Raw genomic sequence first — 22,232 nt, 5'->3', positions numbered from 1 at the left:
TAAATGTGGAATCGTCTGAAATGTGTAGTTCTGTGCTCTTCAAGAGGTGATGATGTTACAACCAAATAGTTATAACATTTATTTAACAATCTCTTGAAAACGGCACATAGTTGTCAATTGTTTTAGCGGAGCTGTGTTCTCCTTGGCCCCCAGCAGCCAAATCAAACGCTCTGCTTCTTCTTCTATGGTATAACAGCAGTCGCAATAATTGGTTGTGCATTCCGTAGGTCTCCATACAGGTCTCTATATAGGTCTCTATACAGGTCCCTATAGAGGTCTCTATATAGGTCTCTATACAGGTCCTATACAGGTCAGGTCTCTATACAGGTCTCTATCATCACATTATTTTAAGAATGTGAAATGTCAGAATAATAGTAGAATAATAGTAGAGAGAATTATTTATTTCAGCTTTTATTTCTTTCATCACATTCCCAGTGGGTCAGAAGTTTACATACACTCAATTAGTATTTTTAGGTAGCATTGCCTTTAAATTGTTTATCTTGGGTCAAACGTTTCGGGTAGCCTTCCACAAGCTTCCCACAATGAGTTGTGTGAATTTTGGCCCATTCCTCCTAACAGAGCTGGTGTAACTGAGTCAGGTTTGTAGGCCTCCTTGCTCGCACACTCTTTTTCAGTTTTGCCCACACATTTTCTATAAGATTGAGGTCAGGGCTTTGTGATGCCCACTCCAATACCTTGACTTTGTTGTCCTTACCACCCTCTCCAATTTGCATACCGCCCAAACAGATAATGCAATCTCAATCGCACTCCACACTGCCCTTTCCCACCTGGACAAAAGGAACACCGTGGTTGGATTCACAAGAAGTTAATCTTTAAACCTATGTAAAATATGTTTTGTTTTCAGAATTTTTATAATAAGTATTTCTGTATTTGAATTTATCGCTCTGCAATCTCACTGGATGTTGGCCAGGTGGGACGCTAGAGAGGTTAACAATACATTTGTAGAGTGGTTGAAAAACTAGTTTTAATGACTCCAACCTAAGTGTCTGACTTCCAACTGTATGTTGTTCATTGACTACAGCTCTTCAGCGTTCAACAACATTGTGCCCATGAAGCTCATCACTAAGCTAAGGACTTCAGACGGGCCTGGACATGCGCTGGCTTGAGTAGGGGGACCGTGTGTAGCCGATGTGAAATGGCTAGCTAGTTAGCGGTGGTGCGCGCTAGTGGTGTTTCAATCGGTGACGTCACTTGCTCTGAGACCTTGAAGTAGTGGTTCCCCTGGCTTTTGTGGAGCGATGGGTAACGATGCTTCGAGGGTGACTGTTGATGTGTGCAGAGCATCCCTGGTTCGCGCCCAGGTTGGGGCGAGGGGACGGACGTAAAGTCTATACTGTTACACGTGCGCTGCAGGATTTTAATCCATGACGGCGTAGTGTGTTACTAATGGTTTTCTTTGAGACTGTGGTCCCAGCTCTCTTCAGGTCATTGACCAGGTCCTGCCGTGTAGTTCTGGGCTGATCCCTCACCTTCCTCATGATCATTTATGCCCCACTCGGTGAGATCTTGCATGGAGCCCCAGACTGAGGGTGATTGACCGTCATCTTGAACTTCTTCCATTTTCTAATAATTGCGCCAACAGTTGTTGCCTTCTCACCAAGCTGCTTGCCTATTGTCCTGTAGCCCATCCCAGCCTTGTGCAGGTCCCCAATTTTATCCCTGATGTCCTTACACAGCTCTCTAGTCTTGGCCATTGTGGAGAGTTTGGAGTCTGTTTGATTGAGTGTGTGGACAGGTGTCTTTTATACAGGTAACGAGTTCAAACAGGTGCAGTTAATACAGGTAATGAGTGGAGAACAGGAGGGCTTCTTAAAGAAAAACTAACAGGCCTGTGAGAGCCGGAATTCTTACTGGTTGGTAGGTGATCAAATACTTATATTATGCAATAAAATGCAAATTAATTACTTGAAAATCATACAATGTGATTTTCTAGATTTTTGTTTTAGATTCCGTCTCTCACAGTTGAAGTGTACCTATGATAAAAAATTACAGACCTCTACATGCTTTGTAAGTAGGAAAACCTGCAAAATCGTCAGTGTATCAAATACTTGTTCTCCCCACTGTATGTTTCAGTAAGATTGGATATTTAGCATTTGTAGCATTGGTTATCAACTGTACTGCAGGGATGGAACGTAAGTCGCAGAAAATTGAGGTTGTGGTGGCAGCTGCTAAAGGTTAAATAAATAAAAAAAGCTGCAGAGAGGTATTTGGTTGTGAGACTCAGAAGAGTTACAGGGTGTGTTAAGTGGTGGTGTCCCATCCTTTCAGGCTGTTGGCCTGAGTTTTTACTAAATAGGTTGTTTATTATTATAATAAAAAAGTAAAACATTTGAGTGTAGTGTTAGACGGTAGGGTATTTGTTTATTTATAGATTTTTTTTTTCAAGCAAAGTATACGGGAGTTGTAGTCCAGTCTAGTAGGTGGCGGTAATGCAACATTTATTGGATGCCAACCACCATTAAACCTCATCGAAGAAGACACAATTAACCAAAACAGACCCGCTTCTGGTCACCTTGATGTAATCCAACGTTCCCACTGCCTTCTTCATAGTCCTCGATATTACAAATATATTTCCCAAATGAATATCGTTGTTCGAACACTCTACTACACCGTATTGTAACTCTTCATTTGACGATTTATTAGACAGGCAGAATAATGGCCACCTACTTCTCGGGTCCTTCTGCCCTTAAATGAATGTCGCCGACTAAATGACGTTCTCTTTACCCGCTGTCACAGAGGAGTTAGGGTGGGTTTCTTGATCTCGCCCAAAAAATCTGTCGGATTAATCAAGCATCCTTTGTTTAAAATTCCGCACAGTCACCCTGTCATCATGGATAATAACTTTTCTATCATGTTTGGTCAATATTGCAGAATTTTAGGTCCCCCATCCATCGCTAATCGACAATGGCCGAGGAAGGGTAAGCGTGACTGTTCTACTCCCGCTTTGCGCTGAACCAGGGCTAACTAACTCAATTGCACGTTTCAAAGTTCATTAGTTTGTAAAGTGGGGACAGACGTGTTAAATATATCCATGCCTCTAAGTGCACTTCCAGAACTATTGATAACAGTAATATGGAATAGCCTTACCAGAGATTACCCCCCATTTAACGTTAGCAAGCTAAGCATGTGTTTAGTCCGTTGGTTGTAACTAAGTTACCTATCGAGCTATTTCTGTGAATATAGTGAGTTGACAGTATAATGGTTAATTTCCGGTGCACGTGTGATGATTTACTTTCTTTAGTCGGATACCCCTTCACTCTAAATTATGAGTGAGATCCCCTGTCTGACACGCCGGGAAAACATTCAACCAGCTCACTTATCGTAATGGGCTAGTTGTAGCTAATGTAACTCATCTCCTCCTCCTTCCCTCTTCTCCCATCTCCTCGCCTTGTGTCCTCTTCTCCCATCTCCTCGCCTTGTGTCCTCTTCTCCCATCTCCTCGCCTTGTGTCCTCTTCTCCCATCTCCTCGCCTTGTGTCCTCTTCTCCCATCTCCTCGCCTTGTGTCCTCTTCTCCCATCTCCTCGCCTTGTGTCCTCTTCTCCCATCTCCTCGCCTCCTCTCCTTCCCTCTTCTCCCATCTCCTCGCCTTGTGTCCTCTTCTCCCATCTCCTCGCCTCCTCTCCTTGTCTCCTCTCCTTCCCTCTTCTCCCATCTCCTCGTCTCCTCTCCTGCCCTCCTCTTCTCCCATCTCCTCGCCTTGTCTCCTCTCCTTGTCCCCCAGCATCGCTGCTGGAGGTGTGATGGATGTCAACACCGCTCTCCCCGAGGTGCTCAAGACCGCCCTCATCCATGACGGCCTGGCTCGTGGTATCCGCGAGGCTGCCAAGGCGCTGGACAAGTGAGTGAATACTTCTGGTCCTCTTGTGTCCTAAATGGTTTCCTATTTAGTGCACTACTCAGGGCCCAGCACCTGGTCAAAATAAGTGCACTATGTAGGAAATGGGGCATAATTTGGTACGTAGACTTAATTTTTGGTCCTTCTGTTCACCCTCTCTGTTTTTATGAGCTAGTTCCATTACATTACACAAGTGTCTGGATGAAGGAGTCTTCTGTCGGAGCAGTTTTGTTAAAAGCCCTGATGTGATGTCTTAACATTAACACCCATTGCTTGCGCTATTGTTTTGGAAGCATAAAGACTTAGCATATCAGCTAGAAGTAATACAAAATAATAAAACATGGTTTGATAGATATAGATAGATATAGATAGATAGAGATAGATAGAGATATAGATATAGATAGATAGAGATATAGATATAGATAGATAGATATAGATAGATAGAGATATAGATAGATAGAGATATAGATAGATAGATAGAGATATAGATAGATAGAAATATAAATATATATAGATAGATCTTTTTTTACGGGTTAGTGTTCCCTCACGGCTATATGTGATTACGGAAGACAAAGGGACCGCCTATGCTAATTAGCTATCTATCAAATTTTATTTGTCAGATACACATGGTGACATGAAGTAATATCTTAACAAGTAATCTAACAATATCACAACGACTACCTTATACACATGTAAATCATGCTCCGAACACTTGTGTGTGACGGAAGAAGGTTACAAGAAACGTGTTGTTACTGGAAAAATACTGTCGTCTCAACTGTTAAAAGTGCTCAACACAATGTACAGCATTTTGCATTAAATTACTTTGATGGACGTGAAAGTAGAAGGCTTTATGTTTCGCAGTTTGAGAATCGATTTGATGTGTAGATGTTTCGATTCGAGTTTGTCTGCGAGAGCCAGTCAACCTCTGAAGATAACACGGGGTCCTTGGACTTAACGGAATTAACAGTAGGCTCCTTCAGAGTACATCTTGGTCTGGTGAAGTACGGGCTGATGGTTTCTGGTTTTGTTCTACTGAATCCTGTGAGAACTGTCATCGTTACCCAAAAATCTGAGATACTACTGCCTCCCAGATGGCACACTATTCCCTAAGTAGTGCACTTCCTGTGGCCACCAGAGCTGGGCGTGGCACCGTATAGGAACAGGAATGCCAGTTAGGCTGCATTCACAAAGGCTTACTAGATTACCGTGTTCGTTATATTTCTGATGTGATGGTAAATTACCACTGGCTGTTAATGGCTGTTGCTCCCCTCTTCTAACCCCCCCTCCAGGCGCCAGGCCCACCTCTGCGTTCTTGCGGCCAACTGTGACGAGCCCATGTACGTCAAGCTGGTGGAGGCCCTTTGCGCCGAGCATCAGATTAACCTCATCAAGGTATGGAGCGAATGGGGGGGGGGGGGGGGGGGGTAGAGTGGGGACATGGGGGGGGACATGGCTAAACAAGGGAGTGTAGTATGAGAATGGTGTTTAGTAAATGTAGTAGTTACTTTAGCTGAGTGTAAGTGTTTCTGTGTCACATATTGTGGCTTCCCCTACTGAGGCCTGTGGACAGTAGCCCAATGTTTTTATCAATGTAGCATATAGATAACTATTCATAGAGAAATATATATCTTTATTCAAGCTGCCTGTTACCGACCTGCCCTTCATCCACACAATATTTCATGGCCTTAAGCCCACCGGCCCTGCGTATATATATATATATATCGCTGCCCTACTCCCTATGTGGTACTACTGCACCAGAGCCTCCTGATCAATCCGATTGTGTTCGTTATGTTATTGGTAAACAGGTGTAGACTAACAGTGAAACTTGTTGTGTAGAGGGTGGCACCGATGCAGAGCTTTTTGAGGATTTGAGGCCCGCGTCTTTTCAGCCTCCTGAAGGGGAACAGGCCTTAGCGATGGAACTCTAATCCAAATGTAGGAGGCTATATACAGGGGGTACCGGTACAGAGTCAATGTGGAGGCTATATACAGGGTGTTACGGTACAGAGTCAATGTGGAGGCTATATACAGGGGGTACCGGTACAGAGTCAATGTGGAGGCTATATACAGGGTGTTACGGTACAGAGTCAATGTGGAGGCTATATACAGGGGGTACCGGTACAGAGTCAATGTGGACATTAAAAACCACTCGGCTTACTCGTGTTTTTAATGATGCGATGGCCAATGATGTACTATGCATTAACTGAAATGCCACGCGGCGAGACCGGTCTTTGGCGCCTGTGTCGGTACTGACGGCACCTGAGCTTTACTCAGATCAACGCACCATTTAAAATAGTTTCCTTCGGCTGCACATATGGACACGACTTGTTTCTGGTGCTTACACGACAACGCAGTAAACAGATCTGACACGTTGTGAGTCCAGTTAGACCGTAGTAAAATAGAACTCATTGATTTGACATCAAACTTATTTAATCTGATTGTAATGGACCTGTAGCCTACTGTTTATATTTTAATGCAGTCATTTCGGTTTTCAGTTGAATCGTCTTTTTTATTTTGGTTTGTCTCAATTACAAATATATTGGCAACTTTATTAGTAGTCATCTTTATTCTGGAGCTGGCGTTTTTAAATTACAAGTACAGCATTTAATAGTGAGGGTTTTGGGTAACGGCTCTGAGATTTAACGATGCTCCTACGAAGGTTCTAACGATTTTAAATTGGCATTAAAATAATTCTGGGAACCGAGCCCTGGTTAATATTAGTGCTCTGTGTAGGGAATAGGGAGCTATTTGGGTCACTCTATAAACAGTGGGGACTGCAGCCATGTTATCACTGCCCTATGGAGATACTAGGTGGTAGTACAGCTTGTGTATTGAAACTCTTTTCCCCTGTCTCTGACCACCAGGTTGATGACAACAAGAAGCTGGGCGAATGGGTTGGTCTGTGCAAGATCGACCGGGAGGGAAAACCCCGTAAGGTGGTGGGCTGCAGCTGTGTTGTGATCAAGGTATAAACCCACTGCTCTGTTCTGGAAACACCTCGGAGGGAAAGCTGCAGGATTGGTGTGAATCCACTGTGACGTCATAAACAGGGTAGTGGGGAGTTGGACTGCTCTTTGTGATGTCATAAACAGGGTAGTGGGGAGTTGGACTGCTCTTTGTGACGTCATAAACAGGGTAGTGAGGAGTTGGACTGCTCTTTGTGATGTCATAAACAGGGTAGTGGGGAGTTGGACTGCTCTTTGTGATGTCATAAACAGGGTAGTGGGGAGTTGGACTGCTCTTTGTGATGTCATAAACAGGGTAGTGGGGAGTTGGACTGCTCTTTGTGATGTCATAAACAGGCCAGTGGGGAGTTGGACTGCTCTTTGTGATGTCATAAACAGGCCAGTGGGGAGTTGGACTGCTCTTTGTGATGTCATAAACAGGGTAGTGAGGAGTTGGACTGCTCTTTGTGATGTCATAAACAGGGTAGTGGGGAGTTGGACTGCTCTTTGTGATGTCATAAACAGGGTAGTGGGGAGTTGGACTGCTCTTTGTGATGTCATAAACAGGGTAGTGAGGAGTTGGACTGCTCTTTGTGATGTCATAAACAGGGTAGTGGGGAGTTGGACTGCTCTTTGTGATGTCATAAACAGGGTAGTGGGGAGTTGGACTGCTCTTTGTGATGTCATAAACAGGGTAGTGAGGAGTTGGACTGCTCTTTGTGATGTCATAAACAGGGTAGTGGGGAGTTGGACTGCTCTTTGTGACGTCATAAACAGGGTAGTGGGGAGTTGGACTGCTCTTTGTGACGTCATAAACAGGGTAGTGGGGAGTTGGACTGCTCTTTGTGATGTCATAAACAGGCCAGTGGGGAGTTGGACTGCTCTTTGTGACGTCATAAACAGGGTAGTGGGGAGTTGGACTGCTCTTTGTGACGTCATAAACAGGGTAGTGAGGAGTTGGACTGCTCTTTGTGATGTCATAAACAGGGTAGTGGGGAGTTGGACTGCTCTTTGTGATGTCATAAACAGGGTAGTGGGGAGTTGGACTGCTCTTTGTGATGTCATAAACAGGGTAGTGGGGAGTTGGACTGCTCTTTGTGACGTCATAAACAGGGTAGTGAGGAGTTGGACTGCTCTTTGTGACGTCATAAACAGGGTAGTGGGGAGTTGGACTGCTCTTTGTGACGTCATAAACAGGGTAGTGAGGAGTTGGACTGCTCTTTGTGATGTCATAAACAGGGTAGTGGGGAGTTGGACTGCTCTTTGTGATGTCATAAACAGGGTAGTGGGGAGTTGGACTGCTCTTTGTGACGTCATAAACAGGGTAGTGGGGAGTTGGACTGCTCTTTGTGATGTCATAAACAGGGTAGTGGGGAGTTGGACTGCTCTTTGTGATGTCATAAACAGGGTAGTGGGGAGTTGGACTGCTCTTTGTGATGTCATAAACAGGCCAGTGGGGAGTTGGACTGCTCTTTGTGACGTCATAAACAGGGTAGTGGGGAGTTGGACTGCTCTTTGTGACGTCATAAACAGGGTAGTGGGGAGTTGGACTGCTCTTTGTGATGTCATAAACAGGGTAGTGGGGAGTTGGACTGCTCTTTGTGATGTCATAAACAGGGTAGTGGGGAGTTGGACTGCTCTTTGTGATGTCATAAACAGGGTAGTGAGGAGTTGGACTGCTCTTTGTGATGTCATAAACAGGGTAGTGAGGAGTTGGACTGCTCTTTGTGATGTCATAAACAGGGTAGTGGGGAGTTGGACTGCTCTTTGTGACGTCATAAACAGGGTAGTGGGGAGTTGGACTGCTCTTTGTGATGTCATAAACAGGCCAGTGGGGAGTTGGACTGCTCTTTGTGACGTCATAAACAGGGTAGTGGGGAGTTGGACTGCTCTTTGTGATGTCATAAACAGGGTAGTGGGGAGTTGGACTGCTCTTTGTGATGTCATAAACAGGGTAGTGGGGAGTTGGACTGCTCTTTGTGACGTCATAAACAGGGTAGTGAGGAGTTGGACTGCTCTTTGTGACGTCATAAACAGGGTAGTGGGGAGTTGGACTGCTCTTTGTGATGTCATAAACAGGGTAGTGGGGAGTTGGACTGCTCTTTGTGATGTCATAAACAGGGTAGTGAGGAGTTGGACTGCTCTTTGTGATGTCATAAACAGGGTAGTGAGGAGTTGGACTGCTCTTTGTGATGTCATAAACAGGGTAGTGGGGAGTTGGACTGCTCTTTGTGATGTCATAAACAGGGTAGTGGGGAGTTGGACTGCTCTTTGTGATGTCATAAACAGGGTAGTGGGGAGTTGGACTGCTCTTTGTGACGTCATAAACAGGGTAGTGGGGAGTTGGACTGCTCTTTGTGATGTCATAAACAGGGTAGTGGGGAGTTGGACTGCTCTTTGTGATGTCATAAACAGGGTAGTGGGGAGTTGGACTGCTCTTTGTGATGTCATAAACAGGGTAGTGAGGAGTTGGACTGCTCTTTGTGATGTCATAAACAGGGTAGTGGGGAGTTGGACTGCTCTTTGTGATGTCATAAACAGGGTAGTGGGGAGTTGGACTGCTCTTTGTGACGTCATAAACAGGGTAGTGGGGAGTTGGACTGCTCTTTGTGATGTCATAAACAGGGTAGTGGGGAGTTATTAAGGTAATGTGAGAACAGTTGTCCAGATAGTTTCCACCCATACAGTCAGTGTGCCAGATTTCAGTTTCCACAATCACCACACAACACAGCAGGCACTTAACCCATCTCAAACAACACAGCAGGCTACAGTCACCACACAACACAGCCGGCACTGCCCTTCACCACACAACACAGCCGGCACTGCTGCCACAAGGCCTATTTTGAAATCCCACACAACACAGCAGGCACTTGTGAATGTTCACCACACAACACAGACTCACAATTTGTATCAGCAGCCTCACAATCACCACACAACACAGCAGGCACTCACAATCACCACACAACACAGCCGGCACTCACAATCACCACACAACACAGCCGGCACTCACAATCACCACACAACACAGCCGGCACTGCTGCCTCACAATCACCACACAACACAGCCGGCACTGCTGCCTCACAATCACCACAACACAGCAGGCACTGCTGCCTCACAATCACCACACAACACAGCCGGCACTCACAATCACCACACAACACAGCCGGCACTCACAATCACCACACAACACAGCCGGCACTCACAATCACCACACAACACAGCCGGCACTGCTCACCACACAACACACCACAACACAGCAGGCACTGCTGCAGGCACTGCTGCCTCACAATCACCACAACACAGCAGGCACTGCTGCCTCACAATCACCACACAACACAGCCGGCACTCACAATCACTACACGACACAGCCGGCACTCACAATCACCACACGACACAGCCGGCACTCACAATCACCACACGACACAGCCGGCACTCACAATCACCACACAACACAGCCGGCACTGCTGCCTCACAATCACCACACAACACAGCCGGCACTGCTGCCTCACAATCACCACACGACACAGCAGGCACTCACAATCACCACACGACACAGCCGGCACTCACAATCACCACACGACACAGCCGGCACTCACAATCACCACACGACACAGCCGGCACTCACAATCACCACACAACACAGCCGGCACTGCTGCCTCACAATCACCACACAACACAGCCGGCACTGCTGCCTCACAATCACCACACAACACAGCAGGCACTCACAATCACCACACAACACAGCAGGCACTCACAATCACCACACGACACAGCCGGCACTCACAATCACCACACGACACAGCCGGCACTCACAATCACCACACGACACAGCCGGCACTCACAATCACCACACGACACAGCCGGCACTCACAATCACCACACGACACAGCCGGCACTGCTGATCCCGAAAGCATCATTTGGCGATTGGCTGTGTTGGCTATTTGGCGCGAGTACAGTTAAACCCTAACATTTAGGTTTATGCACTAAGACCGAAAAACCCTCAATGTAGCTTATTTATTTATTCAACCCGCCTGCCCTTCAGCCACACAATATTAAACCCGTCTGGACTGCGGGTTGTGAGGAGTCGACCCGGGCGTCAGTAGTGGGCCAGGCGAGTGCAGCTGCTGTGCTGTCAGTGCCATGCAGCTGCTTGTCCTATACAGCTGGTCAGAGTGTCTGCCAGGGTACGAGCTCCTACACCTCGCTGTGGTGTCTGGGGTCCCAATTAATGGCTACATGTACCTTTAGTTAGACTGAATCAACCTTTATCGTACTGACCACAGTGTACAACTCTACCGATATCATACTGACTAGGGTTGAAGGGCGGAAATGTGGTAACGGAAATTTGCCGGGATTTACTGCCCCAAACCACTCCCCTTTTCCTGGGATAGATAACTGAAAACCCAGTAAACTATTAATATGAACCGCGTGGTGTGAAATGGAACTGTTAAATGATATGTAGTGTCTAAATCTGGGCTTCTCTACGGCCTGATGAATCATCAACGTCTGTCCCCAACCTGAGCATCTCAGTATGGAGTGCAGTTCACAATGGAACATTTTGTAAAATACCGGGAAATTCATTCAATCCCAATACTGACCACAATGTATGTACATATTCTCTGTTCTAAATTGGACCATTACTCCCTGTGTAGTGCACTACTTTATAAAGTTCACTATATAAGGTGTCATTTGGGACACTTCCAGTTTGTTCTAAACATTGAAGTGTCCTGTAGCTAGTATCCTGTAACTGTTTTCTCCCCCCCCCCCCCCATGCTGTCTAACACTGTCCCATCCCCTCTACAGGACTATGGCAAGGAGTCTCAGGCTAAGGACGTGATTGAAGAATACTTCAAGGCCAAGAAATGAGTTGTCATTTTCAATAAAAGCTGAAATGAAGTTTCTGTCTGGAGAGTTAATTATTAAGTGCGACCTGGGAGAGATACAGAGCTTTATTTAAAAGGTACAGTCTGCTACAACCACTTGAGTGACTAAGCTGAAAACGTTTCAGACTCTTCTGTTAAAACAACTAGAGCCTACGTACACGTTATAGAGATTCTAATCTTAATGGGCACATTTTCAAACTGTCCTTTTGTGAGGTACAGACAGGAACTAGTTCTGTACAATGGCGGGGTCGATAAACTTAATCTTTAGGTTGGGAACGTTTTGTCTTCCTAATAGATTACAACGGCGATTGGATTACACTAACGTTACTGCGTGGTTGTAGCAGGTTTAACTTGTTAGTTATGTTGTCTACGGTGTTACTTTAGCAAATGTGGTGACAACGATATTGGCTGTGTAGCGGTTATGCCTTGGAAAGGATTCCTGGTCACCTACAGCTGATGTGTTGCTCATTGACGTCCACAAGCGACTGGAAGAAGTGAAAGGAGGGGAGACACGAGAAGGAATACAACGTGGCTGCTATGAAAGTGAACTGTTTACGCGTGATCAGGGGTGTATTCATTCCACCGATTCTGTTAAATGTTTTGTACGCGGAGCAAAACGGGAATGAACACACCTGGATTTGTTTGTTAGCTTGTTTTGCAACGGTTGGACTGATGATTACACCCTATATCAGCCAGAGTGTGCAAGGTGGTATTGAATGTCACTTTCTGCCCATGTGTTACTGCCATCTCAAATGTCTCTACCTGTGTTTACCTACGCAGGAAACTTTCATTCATAGGCTAGGTTTTAGCAACCTCATACTGCTGTTATAGTAATAAGGCTTTGCTCATGGGGGGGGGGGGGGGGAAGAAAATCGTCCATCTTAACGGCCTCTGGTCTGAAGAAAGAAGGAAGAAATCCAACACTTTTACGTTTGGAATTCATGTGCAGGGCCTTCAAAGTATTCATACCCCCTTGACTTATTACACATTTTTGTTACAGCCTGAATTCAAAATGGATTAAATAGATATGTGTAGATGTTCTCTGACCTCTGACCTAACACCCCATATTGACAGTGAAAGCGATGTAAAAAAAAAAAAAAAAAAGCAGAAATATCTCATTTTATATAAGTATTCACACCCTTGAATCAATACTTTGTACAAGGCTTTCTGGGTAAATCTCTTAAGCGCTTTCCACACCTGGATTGCCCTGATTCGTTTCAGAAATTCTTCCCAAGTCAGGTTAAATTGATCATTGCGAACCTTTTCAGGTCTTACCATTTATTCAGCCGTCGTCCATTTTATATGCAGATGATGCAGTCTTAAACACAGCTGTGGCCCCAACTTGGATTCTGTGTTAAAACGCTTTACAACTAATCTTTCTTAGTGTCCAACAAGCTTTCTCTGCCCTAAACCTTGTTCTGAACACCTCCAAAACAAAGGTCATGTGGTTTGGTAGGAAGAATGCTCCTCTCCACAGGTGTGATGACTACCTCTGAGGGTTTAGAGCTTGAGGTACCTCATACAAGTACTTGGGAGTATGGCTAGATGGTACACTGTCCTTCTCTCAGCACATATCAAAGCTGCAGGCTAAAGTTAAATCTAGACTTGGTTTCCTCTATCGTAATCGCTCCTCTTTCACCCCAGCTGCCAAACTAACCCTGATTCAGATGACCATCCTAGCCATGAGGTAATGCAAACGCACATTTGGACAAGCCAGCTTAATTTTGGAATAAGGTTCTGTGGACTGATGAAACAAAAGATTGGGTTATTTGGTCATAACAAGGGACGTTATGCATGGCGGCAGAAAAACACAGCGTTCCAAGAAAAACACTTGCTACCCACAGTCAAATGGGGGGTTCCAACATGCTGTGGGGCTGTGTGGCCAGTGTCGGTACTGGGAATCTTGTTAAGGTTGAGGGTCGCATGGATTCCACTCAATATCAGCAGATTCTTGGGAATAATGTTGAAGAATCAGTCACAAAGTTGAAGTTACACCGGGGCTGGATATTTCAACAAGACAACGACCCAAAACACTGCTCAAAATCTACCCGGGCATTTATGCAGAGGAACAAGTACAATGTTCTGGAATGGCCATCCCAGTGCCCAGACCTGAATATCATTGAGAATCTGTGGGATGATTTGAAGTGGGCTGTCCATGCTCGGCAACCATCAAACCTAACTGAACTGGAGATGTTTTGTAAGGAGGAATGGTCCAAAATACCTTCATCCAGAATCCAGACACTCATTAGAGGCTATGGGAAGTGTCTAGAGGCTGTTATTTTAGCAAAAGGAGGCTCTACTAAATATTGATGAGATTTTCTATTGGCGTGCCCAAATTTATGCACCTGTCTAATTTAGTTTTGATGCATATTGCACATTTTCTGTTAATCCAATAAACCTCATTTCACGACTGAAATATTACTGTGTCCATCAGTTATTTGATAGATCGAAATGAAATTGCTGATCCAAACACCCAATTATGTATAAATGGAAATTGTCAGGGGTGCCCAAACTTTTTCATACGACTGTAAAGATGAGTCCTCTATCTCTGTGGTTGTGCCTGGCCCAGCGACATGTGACTTCCGTGAATCTGATTGGTCAAGCACTCCGATGTGAAAGACAGAGAAATTGTACACACAGGAGAGGCTCATGGCAGCCGCCTGTCTCCATGGGCAACGCACCCGCCTGTCTCCATAGGCAACCTACCGCCTTTCTCCATAGGCAACCTACCGCCTGTCTCCAGAGGCAACCTACCGCCTGTCTCCATAGGCAACCTACCGCCTGTCTCCATAGGCAACCTACCCGGAGAGCAGAGCCTAAACTGGGAGAGATTGTAATCTCTGGCAACTCTACCTACCAGTCAGGTTAGTCATTGCAGGCACATGTTTCTCTAATTCACCCCCCCCCCCCACTCCATTCTCTCTCCTCTATGAAGTGAATACTGACAACAGTAAAATGTCTGATAGGAGGTGATGCTCTAGCGCTCTCTTTTGGTTGAATAGTGAATTACAGGTGTGATCACGTTCCCGGTTCATATTCACCCTACTGTCTACCAGCAGGGGGCGCTCTTAGGCAGAGCACTGCTTCATAGCGATGGCGAGGCCCCGTCCAGAAACCAGCCTTTCCCCACGGCCCACACACTTGTCTACATCTGAGAGGATTGATCTGAATCAGAAGGGAATGTAGTCTAATTGGGGCCATCTGCTATTAGTATATCCAGTTTTTTAGTTTTTTAAATGAATGATTCTTGAAGAATATAGTTTATAAATGAGTGTTTTACTCCATTGTTTACAAACAAGGTAATTATATACAAACACTGTATAACTTCAGAACATGGTTAAAAGTATAATTTCGATTTCATGGATGGTCAGTCCTTGTTACATTTATCCAGCCCCATCCCGCCGCTGTTTAGCTTTTTAAAAATGTGATGTTTGCTAATTGAAATGCTGAATTTCTACTGAAGTAGGTCACTACAGAATAGATAACAATATGGAATGATTCTTTGTCTCTACCAAATATTCTCAAACAAGTTCTCACAAAAGAGAGAGAAAATGGGAGAAGGAGGGGGGGAGAGGAACGAGGGTAAGCCTACGAGCGACCGACCATACACGCGCCGAACATCTCTAATTAAATTAGATTATTCTTTCTCTTTTTCCCCCATCCCTATTGGGCAGCGCTCCAACAACTATTAGCCAGAGCAGCCTGCTCAGCGCATGGGAGTCCCCAACCCTTGCCCCGTTATCTAACTAATGACCTGCCCACCTCCTCTCTCCCTCATCCCCCTCTCCTCCCTATACCCCACTCCCTCCATCTCTCTCTCAGGCGGCCAGTTTTATTTTCTTCCAGGTGGGGTGACGGTGAGAGGGCAGGGCAGGGGAGAGGGTGTGCCACAGCGCTGCTGATGTATTGGTTCGGAAGGATGCTTTCATGGGGCTCGGTGCCAAATGGCCACATAATGAAAGTTTGCTAGATCGAATCCCTGAGCTGGTAAAAATCTAGAAAAGGACGTGACATAAAACACCATCTATTCATGAATATGCTGTAATGTGTAAACACTTTAGCTAGCAGCCACCTGCTTTCACCAAGCTCTTGTAATTACAGTAAAATACTGTGAAATACAAACCTCTCCCCTCAAAGAATTTAGTTAATTCAGTCACCCACTCATTAATTAGGATTACAGTAACGTTTACTTTTTTTAAAGTGTAATACAGTATTTTTTTTATGGTGTTGTACTGTGTGTCATTACACAGGACTTGTTTTGATACTGTAGTTAGATTACAGATGATTTAGTAAACAGTTAGCCTATGTTTACTAGTCTACTTTCAGAACGGTGAGAAAATACCCACAGTGAAATGTATCCAATAGCACTTTATACTCTTTTAAATAATATGATACATGGCCTAACTAAATTGAAACAAATAAATGAAAACATTTACGAAAATACATGTTTTTATGGTACATATAGGAGTATGAATATTTGACTTCCTAATTCTGTGTTTAGTAGCGTCTTCCGTACAGACTATAACGTGATATAGGCGACATTTCTCTTCTTGATTTTTGTTTTGTTACAGGGAAAACTAAATTATTTTTAATGGATAAAAGCACAAACGAACATTGTTTCTATTCTAGTATGTAAGACCATGCGCCTATTTATAAAACGGATAAGATAAATTATGACTTTATTCCCCGTCTCTGTGATCAGTACAGTCAATTAATTGATGTAGCCTACGTCTCCTCTCCTTAGTCTAAAGTCAGTCCCAGCGGGGCTGTGTGAGGGTCATCCCGCCAGTGGATCGTTACAATAACACGGCTATAATGGATGGATGGAGGCGCTTGTTATTACACCACGGTCCGCTCTCCACTCCTCTGCTCTCCACAACACAGGCAGGAATTCTCTGATGGACAACGAGTTCGCAGCTCAGGACAGTGTGTGTGTGTGTGTGTGTTTCACAGTGACTTGGACTTTCCCGGCCCGGGTATAGCTTGCTTCTCTCCCTTCCTCCAAAGAGCCAAAGCCAGCTGCATAAATATCTGTCTGCCGTGTGTAAACAGTGCGGTCATAACCCGCGTGAATTAAACAAGGCGTCTGAAGCGGGATTAAGCGCCGTGCGCACATTTACCACTTTCAAGACGGCTGTTAAACAATGAACTTCAAACCGACATACCTCTCTGCTAAGGCCATTCATTAACGTCAAAACAAAGATTTTATTTATTCCTTATTATCCCTTATTTCGTTACCAAATGATCATTTATTCGAATTGATAGCAGTTTGTTGATCTAATGTCAAGCATATCGAGAAAGTATCAATTGTTTACTTTTGGAGATAAAAAACCCGGAATAGGTTCCCTCTATCTATATTCTCTCCTCTGCTCTTTGTTGCTCCTTCCTTTTGAGAGAAAGGTCGAGATAACTACGGGTTAGTTTGATCAGAGGGAGAAAAGCCTATAGCCAACAATAACAACAACATGTATCCTGTAGAATTGTGTATTCTTAGTAGTCCAACACACTTTGAGTGAGAGAATGTATACGATAAAATGAATACATTTTATTTAGTCCTAAATACAATCAGGCGATTACAATAACGGACACATTTTCATGTGCGCTTCCAAATCGGTGACTGACAACTTCACCTGTAAAAAAAAAAGTTATATATATATATATATATACACACACACACACACACACACACACACACACACACACACACACTTGTATGACAACATTTTTATACAATGCATTTTAAAAGTATAAAACCGAATACAAAACTTTAGCACAACCTGTCCTCGAACCAGCAAAGACAACATGTAAACAATTTAAATAGGCGTATAAAATCCGTTTCTCTGTAGGGTGAACCCGCAAGAGAGTGCGCACTCTCCCGGTTATTCCCACTCAATATTTGGTTTAGGAGATATGACATGCATGTCTGGTCCACCTGGAAAAGTCCGTTCCCGGTAACGAAAACGTTAATGAACATGTCATGTCCATCCGTTCCATCACGAGGCAGTTGTTCCACACAACCGGGTGGTGTTGAGCATCTCTTTCAAATCGTTCTCGGGTTTACCGGCGACCATGAAGGGCCACGTCTGGAGAGAGAGAGGATCAGGAAATCAGCTCACCGCGCAATAGAACAACACCATTAGGTTAACAAAACATATTTATTAAAACACTAAAAAACACTATTATAACATCAGTAATATTACAGTAAGGTCCAGTATATATAAATATATATATGGATAATGAGGGGAGTTTTAATCTGATGTGTGTAAAGGCTAAATACTGGGGCTACCACTCTTTAATAGACGACTGTCAAGCAGCGTAATGTTTCTAAACATCATTATCGTACTTGAATATCTTAATAAAACGGAGAGCTTATATTACAATACCTCTTTACATAGCCTGAACGTCCTGCAAAATGGGAATAGGCTAAACTGGATAGGCTAAACTGGATAGGCTAAACTGGATAGGCTAAACTGGATAGGCTAAACAACTGGATAGGCTAAACAACTGGATAGGCTAAACAACTGGATAGGCTAAACAACTGGATAGGCTAAACTGGATAGGCTAAACTGAATAGGCTAAACTGGATAGGCTAAACTGGATAGGCTAAACTGGATAGGCTAAACTGGATAGGCTAAACTGGATAGGCTAAACTGGATAGGCTAAACAACTGGATAGGCTAAACAACTGGATAGGCTAAACAACTGGATAGGCTAAACTGGATAGGCTAAACTGGATAGGCTAAACTGGATAGGCTAAACTGAATAGGCTAAACTGAATAGGCTAAACTGGATAGGCTAAACTGGATAGGCTAAACTGGATAGGCTAAACAACTGGATAGGCTAAACTGAATAGGCTAAACTGGATAGGCTAAACTGGATAGGCTAAACAACTGGATAGGCTAAACTGGATAGGCTAAACTGGATAGGCTAAACTGGATAGGCTAAACAACTGGATAGGCTAAACTGGATAGGCTAAACAACTGGATAGGCTAAACTGGATAGGCTAAACTGAATAGGCTAAACTGAATAGGCTAAACTGGATAGGCTAAACTGGATAGGCTAAACTGAATAGGCTAAACTGGATAGGCTAAACTGGATAGGCTAAACTGGATAGGCTAAACAACTGGATAGGCTAAACTGGATAGGCTAAACTGGATAGGCTAAACTGGATAGGCTAAACTGAATAGGCTAAACTGAATAGGCTAAACTGGATAGGCTAAACTGGATAGGCTAAACAACTGGATAGGCTAAACTGAATAGGCTAAACTGGATAGGCTAAACAACTGGATAGGCTAAACTGGATAGGCTAAACTGGATAGGCTAAACTGGATAGGCTAAACTGAATAGGCTAAACTGAATAGGCTAAACTGGATAGGCTAAACTGGATAGGCTAAACTGGATAGGCTAAACAACTGGATAGGCTAAACTGGATAGGCTAAACTGGATAGGCTAAACTGGATAGGCTAAACTGGATAGGCTAAACTGGATAGGCTAAACAACTGGATAGGCTAAACTGGATAGGCTAAACTGGATAGGCTAAACTGGATAGGCTAAACAACTGGATAGGCTAAACTGGATAGGCTAAACTGGATAGGCTAAACTGGATAGGCTAAACTGGATAGGCTAAACAACTGGATAGGCTAAACAACTGGATAGGCTAAACAACTGGATAGGCTAAACTGGATAGGCTAAACTGGATAGGCTAAACAACTGGATAGGCTAAACTGGATAGGCTAAACAACTGGATAGGCTAAACTGGATAGGCTAAACAACTGGATAGGCTAAACTGGATAGGCTAAACTGGATAGGCTAAACTGGATAGGCTAAACTGGATAGGCTAAACTGGATAGGCTAAACTGGATAGGCTAAACAACTGGATAGGCTAAACTGGATAGGCTAAACTGGATAGGCTAAACAACTGGATAGGCTAAACTGGATAGGCTAAACTGGATAGGCTAAACTGGATAGGCTAAACAACTGGATAGGCTAAACTGGATAGGCTAAATTAAATAGGCTAAACAACTGGATAGGCTAAACAACTGGATAGGCTAAACAACTGGATAGGCTAAACTGGATAGGCTAAACTGGATAGGCTAAACTGGATAGGCTAAACTGGATAGGCTAAACAACTGGATAGGCTAAACTGGATAGGCTAAATTAAATAGGCCAAATGTGAATAGTCTAAACTGAATAGGCCAAACTGAATAGGCCAAATGTGAATAGGCCAAACTGAATAGGCCAAATGTGAATAGGCCAAACTGAATAGGCCAAATGTGAATAGGCCAAACTGAATAGGCCAAATGTGAATAGGCCAAACTGAATAGGCCAAATGTGAATAGGCCAAACTGAATAGGCCAAATGTGAATAGGCCAAACTGAATAGGCCAAATGTGAATAGGCCAAACTGAATAGGCCAAATGTGAATAGGCCAAATGTGAATAGGCTAAATTGAATAGGCTAAACTGAATAGGCCAAACTGGATAGGCCAAATTTAAATAGGCTAAACAACTGGATAGGCTAAACAACTGGATAGGCTAAACTGAATAGGCTAAATTAAATAGGCCAAATGTGAATAGGCCAAATGTGAATAGGCCAAATGTGAATAGGCCAAACTGAATAGGCCAAATTTAAATAGGCTAAACTGGATAGGCCAGGCGATAAATAACATGGAACTCTCCAAAATATACCAGTTGTTTCTGTTTGGATAAGCCCTGTTGTGAAATGATACTGTTGAATGTTTTTGTTGTTATCAATTATTGTGTGAATTATATTGTCCAGACAATATTGAGTAAACAATCAAATGATATGTAGCCCTTTGGACCATCAATAAGCCTACACCTATTAAAATAGCCCATCCAAACCTCTCCAATCAACCTTAAAGTGACCGTCAGAAACACTTCAACTCATGTCACGTGTTTGATTCATGACGAGAACTTGGATCTCTTTTAATTGTAGGCTTATCAGGCAAAGGGTAAGTAAAGGGTTTTCTTTAATTCTAAGGCTCCGGGTTTTCCCCGCTAGCCACTGTGCTACATTTGCCCATGCTTTGCTTGCTCTTTGGAGTAGACCGGGAGTAGGCCGGGAGTAGACCGGGTATCAGTAAAGCACTTTGTGACAACTGCTGATGGAAAAAGGACTTCTTGAAAAAAAACGGCTTTGTAAAATGTATTTGAAATGCTGAGGTGTGTTTCTCACCAGGTTGACGGGGTGATTATAACCGTTCTCGTATTTGTCGTTGGCAAGGATCTGCCGTAGATGGGCGATGTAGCTCGAGGCAAGGCGCAGCGTGTCCAGTTTGGAGAGCTTGGTGTCCGGTGGGACCCACGGTAATGTCATCTTCAACCGGGAGAACGCTTTTGACAGCACGCGCATCCTCGCTCGCTCTCGTGCGTTGGCTGCGTTCCTCTGCACAGGTTTGCCGCACCCCTCGTGGGCCACACTGTTCGGCGCCTTCTTCCTACTGTACGCTGTTTTCCGTTTCTTTCCAGTTGCAGCTTTATCGTTGGCCGAGCCGCCCTCGCAGTTCGAGCTCTCCTCTGTGCTCTCGTTCGACGTACCAGAGTCTTTACCGGAAGAGCCGAACTTCAGGATGCCGTCCAGGACCTCGTCGTCGAAGTCGCTAAGCGACCCGGTGGACATGTTCGGTTGTCGGTTGGGGCGCGTGGCCTCAGCAGAGTGTGGCACGGGACGGACTAAGACTGCAGGAGACTGAGGTGAGTGAGCTCGCCGTTGTGTGTCCTCCTCCTCCTCCTCCTCGAGACCCAACAGGCTGCTCATGAACCGGAGCGGCAGAGGATGTGAAGGAAACGGTAAGCAGTCCTACCATTTATCTCTGTGGGCAGGGGCGTGACCGCGAGGGAAGGGGAGCCAAGGGGAGGGATGAACATTTCTACACGTCTCCAACTCCAATATTGTGGACGCTATAGTGGAATAACTGGGTCTGTTGTAAAAACATTTATTTTATGCCAGCTATTCATAAGCAGCCGATAGAATGAGGAAACACACAACTTTTTGATAATTTAAAAACAAAGGACAATCTGCATGGGTATAACCAGGGGCGCTGCCAGGGATTTTGGGCCCCTTGAAAAGATATCTCATTGGGCCCCACCATCACAGGCCACACCAACCCTGGGCAATTGCTGTAACCACACACCTCTCGAACCCAATCAACCCATTCAAATGTTTATTAAATAACTCTCTACCTGTAGTCACACACCTCCAGAACCAATCGACCCTTTCAAAGCTTTAAATAACTCTCTACCTGTACCCACACACCTCCAGAACCCAATCGACCCATTCAAAGCTTTAAATAACTCTCTACCTGTACCCACACACCTCCAGAACCCAGTCGACCCATTCAAAGCTTTAAATAACTCTCTACCTGTACCCACACACCTCCAGAACCCAGTCGACCCATTCAAAGCTTTAAATAACTCTCTACCTGTACCCACACACCTCCAGAACCCAATCGACCCATTCAAAGCTTTAAATAACTCTCTACCTGTAACCACACACCTCCAGAACCCAATCGACCCATTCAAAGCTTTA

At 44.5% G+C, this 22,232-nt stretch overlaps 2 protein-coding genes and 1 non-coding gene across 3 annotated transcripts; 2 read left to right on the top strand and 1 right to left on the bottom strand.

Annotated features, from left to right (window-relative positions):
- Positions 1-2,720: 2,720 nt before the first annotated feature.
- LOC139414874 (small ribosomal subunit protein eS12) lies at positions 2,721-11,699 on the top strand. The gene is made up of 6 exons (XM_071162469.1): positions 2,721-2,767; positions 2,893-2,939; positions 3,745-3,861; positions 5,148-5,250; positions 6,723-6,824; positions 11,607-11,699. The coding sequence occupies exons 2-6, from the start codon at positions 2,926-2,928 to the stop codon at positions 11,667-11,669; spliced, it is 399 nt and encodes a 132-aa protein (XP_071018570.1). The 5' UTR covers positions 2,721-2,767; positions 2,893-2,925; the 3' UTR covers positions 11,670-11,699.
- Positions 3,236-3,313, top strand: LOC139415697 (small nucleolar RNA SNORD101). The gene has a single exon (XR_011634974.1). It is a non-coding gene; the product is annotated as a small nucleolar RNA SNORD101 (small nucleolar RNA).
- A 5,514-nt stretch (positions 11,700-17,213) lies between the features above and the next one.
- On the bottom strand, positions 17,214-21,477 carry LOC139415468 (transcription factor 21-like). Its single transcript, XM_071163561.1, has 2 exons — positions 20,880-21,477; positions 17,214-17,769 (listed from the first exon to the last, which is right to left on the bottom strand). Exons 1-2 carry the CDS (start codon positions 21,459-21,461, stop codon positions 17,680-17,682), a joined length of 672 nt encoding a protein of 223 aa, XP_071019662.1. The 5' UTR covers positions 21,462-21,477; the 3' UTR covers positions 17,214-17,679.
- Positions 21,478-22,232: the final 755 nt, after the last annotated feature.

This window comes from Oncorhynchus clarkii, chromosome 8 (genome assembly GCF_045791955.1).
Source record: "Oncorhynchus clarkii lewisi isolate Uvic-CL-2024 chromosome 8, UVic_Ocla_1.0, whole genome shotgun sequence".
In the NCBI taxonomy this organism is placed as follows: Eukaryota; Metazoa; Chordata; class Actinopteri; order Salmoniformes; family Salmonidae; genus Oncorhynchus; species Oncorhynchus clarkii.
Note: the sequence above shows the minus strand (reverse complement) of the source record. Positions and strands in the feature narration are given on the sequence as shown.

What these genes read in the sequence shown, in the direction of transcription:
- LOC139414874 (XM_071162469.1), top strand. An exon ending in GCTGCCAAGGCGCTGGACAA is followed by an intron (nt 3,862 to 5,147) that starts GTGAGTGAATAC and finishes CCCCCCCTCCAG; the next exon opens with GCGCCAGGCCCACCTCTGCG. An exon ending in GCAGCTGTGTTGTGATCAAG is followed by an intron (nt 6,825 to 11,606) that starts GTATAAACCCAC and finishes TCCCCTCTACAG; the next exon opens with GACTATGGCAAGGAGTCTCA.
- LOC139415468 (XM_071163561.1), bottom strand. Translation starts at nt 21,461, where the DNA reads ATGAGCAGCCTGTTGGGTCTCGAGGAGGAGGAGGAGGAGGACACACAA. An exon ending in ATAATCACCCCGTCAACCTG is followed by an intron (nt 17,770 to 20,879) that starts GTGAGAAACACA and finishes CTCTCTCTCCAG; the next exon opens with ACGTGGCCCTTCATGGTCGC.